Consider the following 10821-nt stretch of genomic DNA (forward strand, 5'->3'; position numbering starts at 1 on the left):
TTATATAAATCAATACCTAAGAATCAGGGCGTTGTAATCATATATCAACATGTTACAATAAATATAACACTCGTAATTTATGGCTAAAAGTTTTTACACTTAAGTGGAATTATATATTAAGTAAACTAAAAATTGAACTAACTTAAATTAATGGATTTAGAATTTTAAAATTTGTTTATTTAAAATAATTAAATACAAACTTAATTAATTAGTTACATGGTAAGTTAGGTCAAAATATTTATGATTAAGAATTGAAAATTAATATTTGAAGTCCACTTAATTAGAAACTTGAACTATTTATAGGAAATTTTATCATTTAAAGTTGAATTAGATAATGAGAAATTAAAAATATTAGGAAGTCTTCTTGTAGTTAAATAAAAAACTAGACTATTAAGGGATCATTTTTGTCAAGTTTGGTACTTTGGTATGTATTTGAATTAACTTAATAAACTAGATTCGGACCTAAAAATGTCAATATTTTTTTTGGAATGACAAACTAATCTACTCCTAAATTATCACATACGTCTTTAATGAGACTTGAACCCATGACCTGTTAATTGAGAAAGTTACTCCTTACCACTAGGCCAAATGCCATGTCGTAAAAATGTAAATATACTAACTTTCAAGATTTGATGTGGAAGTATTAAAATTTTCTGGTTAACGTGGAGTTAGTCAAGGGAAAAATGAGAAGCTTAAACGTATATGGACCAAATTAGGAGCAAATTTGTAGATCTAGTGACGTTCTACAACTAACTCTTTAAGTAAAAACTCTAAAGGCAGCCTTATTCTTCATTTTTGTCTTGTTAGGTTAATAATTATTTCAAAATATGTATTCTATGATAAAATGCATTATTAGGTCAAGTTATGTGTTGAATTCTAAGTTTATAACACCAATACAATAATGTAAGTTCTTCTTGTTGGCTAAACTTGAGTTATAAATCTTTAATCATGGATTTGAAACCCTAGCTTCATGAAATTCGTCCACAGATCCATTAGAATTCGATTTTATAATTATGGATTAAGATTATTATTGTGCAACAAATGTTATTTTAATGGTTCTAAATACAAATCATTGCGTTGAACCCATCTGTAGGATTGAAAGGATTGAAAGTGAGTTTTTGGTATTTTAATAAACTTTGAAGCTTTATTTTGACAAAACATGCATGGATTCACTAAATTTAGAACTTAAGAATGCTAATAATGTTATAATATATTAGGAATTTGCTTGCATCACCCTTGATGAAAATCATGGATGAAAACCTAATCGAGTGATCATATTTGAATTTTAAAGCCTTAAAATAGAGATTATGACGATAATCAACTTGATCCATGATTTGATCAAGTTAATAATGATATAGAAATGTTATAACTTGATTGAATAGTGTTTTAAACCTAGTACATGTATTAGAACTTATTTTTGTTAAAATTTTAGAACCAAATTTAACACACGCTACATAGTGGTGTCTTTAATTTTTTTCAACTATGTAATGTGTTGTAGAAGGCTTTGCATTGCATTGAAATGAGGTTGAAGTTGCAAAAAAATATGTTAGCAGGTGTAGAGTTACAAGCCCCTTCAAACCTAAATTTGGATAATTAGTTTAATGGTTTAATTTAGGTCGAGTAGTTATGGTTATTAGGTTGATTATGCATGCGCAAGTGCTCTATAATCATTTAACACTTTGTAGAGCTTGTTAGAAGATAACCTTCACACTTAAGGTGATTATTACCCAAAAATACATGTAACTATTATACGTTGTTTAATTAAATCATCTTTTACTTGACTATCATTTGTTGTTACTATATGAATACTATATGTATATTTGTTCAATTATGAAATGGATTTTTCATAACGAGCTTTTGAAAAAGAGGATTTACTTATTGTTTTGGAAAGTGATTTTGACATGAATATGTATATTCACTTAGGATGGTTGATGACTTGTGTGACCACTTATCACTTGAGTACTCTAATTGATGATATTCCCTTTATGGATTTTGCCACAAATGGAGTCGCATTGAGAAATTCCCTTTTATGGATTTTCTACTAATGTAGCCACATTTAGATATTCCTTTTATTGGGTTTGAACTTGAAGCTAGATACCTATTGTATGAATAAAGTGTAATGGACAGATGTCCATAGTTTTAGAGTCCATGTGTGCTACCATGCTTTGTGCTACTTTTACATGGAGTATTTCCCCATTTAGGGATGTCTGATATGATTAAGATCTTTTAGACTTGAGAGGACTTGGGTTTTGGGAGTAGACGTATATTTATTGTATTCTTTTGAAATTGTTGATATATTATGAGTTTAATGTTGATTAGTAATGCTTATCTTTGAAACGTCTTTTCCTTAATATTGAACTTGGACAAATGTTATGATGCTTAAAAACCCTTAGGTTAAAGTGATGACCTTATCTAATATTTTTATGAGTAGGAGTACATATTAGGCTTTTGAAGCCTAACTTACATATTTTGACATGTATTTAGGGTGAAATACTATGTTGAAGATTGATGAAAAAATTTAGCACTTGTATATTTAAAAGATGTTTTTAATTTGTCTTTAAAATGAATGTATGGATGTTTACTTTAAAACGTTGTCTCTCGATGAACTTGTTACACTCTCTTGTATGTAGTATGCCTTGATACTTTAAACATTACTAAATGTTAAGGATTTGACCATTGGAACCTTTATCCGCAAAATGTTTTCTTTAAATGAGTTTGTTTTACTTCAAGCTTCAAATACACTTCTTTATCATTTTCAATGCCTTCAACTTCTTATGCATATATGTCATAATATCATTATAATGTTTATTTGGAAGTTCAAGGTCTAACTAGTGGAACTAGTTACACTTTTTTCTTGGCTCTTGCACATTCCATAATAATTTTATCAGAAAAATAAAATAAAATAGTCAACATGTGTTATCCTTACTTACCATCCAATCAGGACAACTTTTAAACCTTCGACATGCGTTGTCCTTACTTCAACTAATTGCAACTCTTGATTCTTTCATAAATTTACATATTACATCTATATGAAGAGTTGCATTTATATTAGACTTTAGTATTATAGTACATTCGGTCTAAAACGGACAAAATTATGATAACTATTCGATAAGAGTAATGATAAAAAAAAAAAAAAAAAAAAAAAAAAAAAAAAACCCACCTGTCAACAAAAAAAAGAAAAAGTGATAAGCTCACTTGCCTCCATCAATATCAAGATGTAATAACACACAACACAAAAAATGTCATATAGTAGTAAATGGATAATAGCCGACAAAAATCACCAAAAGAAAGAAAAAAAAAAAAAAAAGTTTAGATACCCTTTATAGACAAAAAAAAATTACTACCAAACTATTTTTGAAACAATAATTGTTTATAGTTTTTAAAATTTCCCACCAATAATTACCTAAGTATAATGACAAAAACTTATCATTAGTAATCAATAAAGATAAATCTGATAAAATTAAATATTGGGCCATTTTTTTATTAAATTTGGTTAAAGATATTTTTTCATAAATGAAACATACCCTACTTGGAATTAATTTATGGGATTAATTTTTCATAAATCGAATAAAGTCAAATAAATTTAAAATATTTGGAGGGTGAAGATGGTCGACTCTTGAGGATTATACCCCCTCCAATAAAATATTACAAATTATGCAAAAATTTGGTATACTTTCCATGAAAGGAATACAAAAAAGCTTCACCTAAAACTCGCTTGTAATTTGTAACCCCCACCATAATCAATTAATCATCCCTCTCACACGCACACACACATCTCTCTAATCCCAAATTTCTTCGTAATCCTAATTTGTTACAAAATTGCGATTCTCCAAGATGATGGAGAAAGGTCTTCAGTAGGCGGATTACGTTTGCGTGTGGTTTGTTCTACTGTAGAGCAAATTTGACGTTGAATTCAACAATGTCGGTGAGGCATGGATGATCCAAACCGTAGAATCGAGCTTGAAATGTGCCAATTCGCCTTGTTCGACTACTTTGTGTTCTAAAAATATTCTCCGAATTCCAGAAGCTTCAGTTAATAAATAATCAGAGCTCTCCGAATTCCTCAGCTACAAAAGTAGAAATTAGCAAGAATACCTTTTCTCCAAGAGTTCGACAATGGATTCTGAGAGATTGAAAGAGAATGTTACAGTTACAGTCCGATTCCGGCCTCTCAGGTAATCAAATTGTGTCAAAGTTTAGGAATAATATGCGCGTGTTTATATACATATATTGATATTGATATTCACATGTATACTTATATGCATGTATATATACAGATTTGTACTGTGTATAAAGTATCTGTATTACTTTTGGTTAACTTGTATACAAATTAATTGATTTTGTGTGGAGTAGTCCGAGGGAAATACGACAAGGGGAGGAGATTGCATGGTATGCCGACGGAGAAACAATTGTGCGGAATGAGTATACTTCCTCAATAGCTTATGCGTATGGTATGATACATTATTGTGATGCTTGTGATTAAATTTATTGTTGCAATGTTTGGGATCTTAGATTCGTGCTCTAGAATCGGAATTTGAATTTGAGAAAAGTCGGTTACAATGATAACCAACTTAACCCAATTTCATATCCAGACCTTGAACTTGAACACCATGCCGCCATAGATTGTCCTAATCTTCTTGATATGATTGAATTGATGAACGGAGACATCTGAATGAAACTGAAAAGTATGGAACTACTGTAAAGATGAAATTGAGTAGCCAGATCAGCTCGTATTCACCAAGTCGAAAGCTGAAATTGTAAGATTGAGGTTAGTTTTGACTCAATCAGGCCTTGATTCAAACAAATCTGGCTCAATCAGCAACTATCAAACAACCCTAGTTGAACTAAAAGTCGTCTTCTTACTTTCTTGGGATACCTGTTAGGTGACATAAGATAGAGAATAGATTTGGAATCTTTCCTGTTAAAAACTTAATTTATCAGCTTTTCTCAATGCCTCCACCACTCATTGTAAGAAGCTAAGCTTAGTTTTGTTAAATGTATCTGAAAATTTCATGTTTTTCAATATTACTTTGTCATGTTTTGCATATTGCATGGGTTTAAGTTATTGAGGTTCTATTTCTTGATTTGCATTTGAAATCTCATTTCTTTTCTTTAAATATATATATTCAGATCAAGTTTTTGGGCCTACAACTACAACACGTCATTTGTATGATATTGCAGCTCAACATGTTGTTAGTGGTGCTATGGAAGGCATTAATGGTATGTTATCTTTTCTCATCTCACAATGTCTTCAGTCTTCAATTCATTACAATGTTATGGATCAATGAAGTCACTAATTCTTGCTCTTTTTAATAGTAAAATGGGCTCTATTTTTTGCCAAAGAGAAAGTAATTTCTTTCTGGATTTTGAAATTGTGTTTCAAAAAGTCTTAACACTTAGAAAGCTAATAAATCTTGGATGTAGGAGATAATTAGCATCTTAACAGATGAACTTTAAGAGTTTTAGAAGTATAGTAGCACAAACTCTGGTTTAAATCCTTGACTATATAAGACCTGAATCCTTCTTGCAAATGTCTTCTTAGTTTCTATCAAATCTCAGTATATCTGTCTTTCTTATATATTGGTTGATCCATTGTAAGAACAGGAACTATTTTTGCATATGGTGTGACAAGTAGTGGGAAAACTCATACTATGCATGTAAGTATCTTTTTGTATTTTTGTATTCGAATTAATATTTTATTCATATATTTTTATATTCCAGTGAATTTATTTTTCCTTGATAATACATACACACAAGACAGGGAAATCAGAGGTCCCCTGGAATTGTTCCATTGGCAATAAAACATGCTTTCAGTATCATTCAAGAGGTATGACTATGCATTTCTAAAAATCCAACTCCACTATTTTTATTTTTTTTATTAAAATAATAATTATTTATCCTCATGTATTTTCAGACCCCATGTCGCGAATTTCTCCTTCGCCTCTCATATTTGGAAATATACAATGAGGTGAGCTTCTGAAGTATCTTTTTCAGTGATTCATTTACTATTTAAAAAGGAACCCTAGTCTCCATTTTTCTTTTATTGACAAATCTGAAAATTGTCTTATGTTTTTGTTTTTTTTAAGGTTGTTAATGACTTGTTGAATCCAGCTGGAAAAAATCTAAGAATAAGAGAGGACACTCAAGTAAAGTTCTATAACTTCTATACTTGATTCTCCTTTATATAAGAAGTCAAAAAAAATTATAAATCAAAATTATTTATACAATAATTATTATTTACAGGGAACCTTTGTTGATGGTGTTAAAGAAGAAGTTGTATTATCTCCTGCCCATGCCCTTTCCATTATTGCAGCTGGAGAAGGTAATAACAAATATTTCATTAGACTTTTAGTTATTTAACTTTTTTAATCGATGAATTTTCTTTTTTTTTTTTTTTTTACTTTTTTATTTTGTTGCTAATTCAGAGCAAAGACACGTTGGTTCCACAAACTTAAATCTTCACAGCAGCAGAAGCCACACAATATTTACAATGGTAATATTCTATTTCTTCCAAAAGTAATTAAAAAATCATAAATTCATAATTTTATTTTACTTTTTATGTTCATAATATCTTATTACTTTCTACCAGACAATCGAGAGTAGCCCATGTAGTGAAAATAATGAAGATGAGGCTGTTAACTTGTCACAACTGGTATTCCCCTGAACCTCATTTTAGACATATTTATTTCCCCAGGGGTATTATCGTCATTTTACCTCGTTTTACAGAACCTCATAGATCTAGCTGGCTCCGAGAGCTCTAAAGCTGAAACTACTGGTATTCGTAGAAAAGAAGGGGCCTACATAAATAAAAGCCTCCTAACTCTTGGAACTGTAATCCCTCAATCATTCTCATTAACTCATTACTTCATCAGTATAATCTCCAAGGGTAAAAACGGAAAAAGATTCACGATAAATAATAAATTGTCACAGGTTATATCAAAACTATCAGATGGAAGGGCTGCTCATATACCATACAGAGACTCAAAATTAACCAGACTTCTTCAATCTTCTTTAAGTGGTCATGGAAGGGTATCTGTAAGTCTTTCACACAACTTCCATATTTATTATTTAATCCCCATATATATTTTATTTATTTATTTACTTTTTTTATTATTTCAGCTTATTTGCACTGTTACTCCCTCTTCAAGCAATTCAGAGGAGACACACAACACATTGAAATTTGCACATCGAGCAAAACACATTGAAATTAACACATCACAAAACAAGGTTTGAGAGATTTGAATTTTATGTTGTGTAATTGAGAGTTTTGGAAGTAAAAGTTTATAATATATATATATATATATATATATATATATATATATATATATATATATATATATATATATATATATATATATATATATATTTTTTTGCAGATTATTGATGAAAAATCCCTTATTAAGACATATCAAAATGAAATCAGATCTTTAAAGGAGGAGTTGGATGAATTGGAGAGAGAAATTGTAACAGTTCCTCAATTGAAGCATACTGGAGCTAAAGATGCTTTGTTAAGTCAAATACAAAGTCTCACAAAATTGATTTTAGTTTCCACCAAATCTTCTCATCAATCTGATCCAGGAATCAGATATTCTTTTGGGGAAGAGGAGGTAAGTCTCTTTAACTTAGCTGTTGAAAATTACGGTTTTGTCCTTGCAAAGAATTTTTTAACTTTTTTCCTCTCTAAAATGAAATTTTTGTCCCTCAAGTTGATGCTGTGTTGTGTATATCAATTGATTGAAGAATCTTAAAAAATTATATACTAATAACTTTTTAAGAGTATAAGGGTAATATAGTCATTTTACATGGGGTTAACAGTTTAATATATGGTTTAATTGGTGTCAAGTAGTAAGAGATGAAAAGTGTTACAAAACGTCATTTTTAGGGATGTAGGGATGAAATCTGTAATTTTCGACAAACTATGGGGACGAAAACTGTATTTTAATCAATGTGGTAACAAACAATTTCATGTTTGGATGCCACATAGGACGCATAGCTTGTATAATCCCTATTTATAAATTAAAATTCTAGTTTTCACTCTTCACCCTGTGTTTTGTTGAAAATTACAGTTTTCGTCCCTGAAATGATGTTTTGTAACACTTTCCGACCCGTCACTCTTATCAATTGATTGAATAATCCAAAAAAATTAATATCAAAGTTTAACAACGATAAAAAGCTTAATGAATAAATGTAAGTGCAAGGGCAAAACAGTCATTTTACATGAAATAATAAAGTGTAACACTTTCCAACTGTGTCAGATGGTGCGATTTACAAACAGTGTTACAAAACTTCACTTACTTTAGGGACGAAAAACGAAAAAACGTTAAAAATGCATTACCGGGGACGAAATCTGTAATTTCAACAAACTACAGGGATGAAAAGTGTAATACAGCCTAACTTGAATGAATGATCTTATAAATGGACAGCTTGTGTATCTCCCTGAAAGAAAGCGGGACTTAAGTTTAGATCATGAGAACATTGATTTGCATGTTACTATTAATGGAGGCATAGAAACAAAAGAAGACAAAAAGATAAAGAAGCCTGGACTTCTTAAGTGGTTAAAACCACAGGTAGTCTGTTTAATTTTTTTTTTTTAATCGAGTTTAAAAAAACCAGTGGAAGTGATAAATCTTGTTTTTTTTTTTTTTTTTTTTTTGACTAGAAACGAGATGGTTTGACTTTGACTTTGACTAGTGGTAGTGATAAATCAAGCACACCTTCAACTCCTGCAAGTAGTCATATTCTTCCTATTGTTGAATCTAGACCCTCATACTCTTCACTCTCAGAAGCTACATCTGTTGGCTTTTTATTAGAACACAAACAAGATCTAGATATCAACAAGGAGGTAAAACTTAAAAGTAGTCTTCATTTTTATTTTTTATTTTTCTAAAAAAATAAATTTGTAATCAATCTTTATACAACTTATACTATATATTATCGTTCACTAATATAATCACTATGACAATAGGTTTAAAAAAAGGTTGATCAAATCACAACATAACACCGTTTTCTTAACAAAACTCATTTTACTTTTGCGAAATGACATCATCATTTGTGGTAAAAAAAAAAAAAAAAAAGGCATTTTGAGAAATGGGTGGTTATTTTGTAATTAACGTTGAAAAGTATTTTGTAAGTGATGTGAAAATTGAAAATTGTTGGATGATTTCTAAAAACTTATAGGTATATACTATTTTTTAAACGATTATGTTAAAAAATATTTTTTAAAAACAAAAAAGTTTTACTATCTCCTTTGATAGGTTGAAGTCGCATATAGTGAAGTAATCGAAGAGCAACTAACCCAAAAGGTGAACTTTTACGTTTACTTTATTATTATTATTATTGTTACTTTTAGTTTTCTTACATCTTGTATTTCCACAGAATAACGAATTAAAAGGACTTGATGAAACAATCACATCCTTGAAACAACAACTTGGTTCAGAAAAAAACGAAAAAAACACAGATACAAATCATTCACTTGAGATCGAACACCAACAACTGAAAGAAAAAATAGTCAACCTTACAGAGTCAAAGGAGAGATTAGAATCCGAAAACACAAGACTAAAAGAACAAAACTCATACGCAAAAGAATTAGCTTCAGCAGCTGCAATGGAGCTCAATATCCTATGTGAAGAAATCATAAAACTAATGAACCAAAACGAGAAACTATCAGCTGAGTTGGCAGCACACAGTAGTAACAGTACCAGTAACAGTAACAGTAACAATAACTCTAACTCCCCAAGAAATACGACTAAGAGTAATGGACATAGAAAAAGTGTGAGTCAGTTGGAGTTATTAAAGAGAGAAGTAGCAATGAGTAAAGAGAGAGAAATGGCTTATGAAGCTGTTTTGTCTGAAAAATCTGAAAGAGAATCTGAATTGGAACAAATGGTGATGGAATCAAATCAACGTGAGGAGTATCTTGAAAATGAGTTGGCAAATATGTGGATTCTTGTGTCAAGGCTAAGAAAATCGGAAGATGTTGAAATTGATGCTTCTGAGTCGAGTAAAGAGAGTGGTTTTGAGATCTCAGAGGACATATAAAAGGATTTGTACAAAAGGGAAATTTCTTTTTTTTTAATCTTTTATTAGCTTAATTTGTGCTTGCAATTTGTAAATAAATAATTGAGTGATTTAGAGTTTTCTGGTTTGGGTTTGGGTATAACTTATTTTTTCCCTTCTGAGATGAGTTGATTGAGTTGAGTTGAGTTGAGTTGAGAGTGAGTCAAAGTTGATTGAGTGTTTGGTCTTGTACATATGTTTGGTGTGGTGAATGGAAATTGGTAATTGGTTTTTGAATAATTGTATATGGTATTCTGTTATAATTTATATAATAATTGCTAAATAACCTAAATAAGAAACATTATACTTTAGTGGATAAGCAATTTTGAGAACTAGTTAGTTTATAAATTGGCAGATTTGGTTGTGTGTTACAACATATTATGATCCTAGTATAAAACGAAATTAAATATTAATGCAAAAAGAAACTTTCATACAAACATTGTGTGCTCGACATTGGTTTAAGTCTTGCTAAATATGATGTGTTTTGTATTTGCCTATTTGTTGGTTTTGCCGTTGCTGTCTAAAATCTATAACTGGCTATGTTTCAATATGGAAATTTTCAAGTTTATGTGACATTTCGATTTAGGTTTTATGTTCACCAACGAATTTACATTTTTTCAGTTATTTAAGAAACTAGTTTTTTTTAGCATATTTTAGTTTACTTAAATTCTTTCAAGTCATTATATTGAACATAATCAATTTCAAGTCATTATATTGAACATAATCAAAGTATATTAAATTACAAGTCGAAAGGTTGCATCATTA

The 10821-nt window shown here is 30.0% G+C and overlaps 1 protein-coding gene across 1 annotated transcript; it reads left to right on the forward strand.

Moving 5' to 3' along the window:
• The first annotated feature begins 3640 nt into the window (after window positions 1-3640).
• On the forward strand, window positions 3641-10296 carry LOC111913017 (kinesin-like protein KIN-7K, chloroplastic). The gene is made up of 18 exons (XM_023908741.3): window positions 3641-4175; window positions 4354-4451; window positions 5131-5220; window positions 5605-5657; window positions 5762-5827; window positions 5915-5968; window positions 6087-6146; window positions 6244-6322; window positions 6426-6493; window positions 6590-6652; window positions 6727-6831; window positions 6931-7035; window positions 7120-7227; window positions 7377-7607; window positions 8424-8567; window positions 8660-8842; window positions 9255-9302; window positions 9376-10296. The coding sequence occupies exons 1-18, from the start codon at window positions 4117-4119 to the stop codon at window positions 10036-10038; spliced, it is 2277 nt and encodes a 758-aa protein (XP_023764509.1). The 5' UTR covers window positions 3641-4116; the 3' UTR covers window positions 10039-10296.
• The last annotated feature ends 525 nt before the right edge of the window (window positions 10297-10821 follow it).

Source organism: Lactuca sativa, chromosome 2 (genome assembly GCF_002870075.4).
Source record: "Lactuca sativa cultivar Salinas chromosome 2, Lsat_Salinas_v11, whole genome shotgun sequence".
NCBI classification, from domain to species: Eukaryota; Viridiplantae; Streptophyta; class Magnoliopsida; order Asterales; family Asteraceae; genus Lactuca; species Lactuca sativa.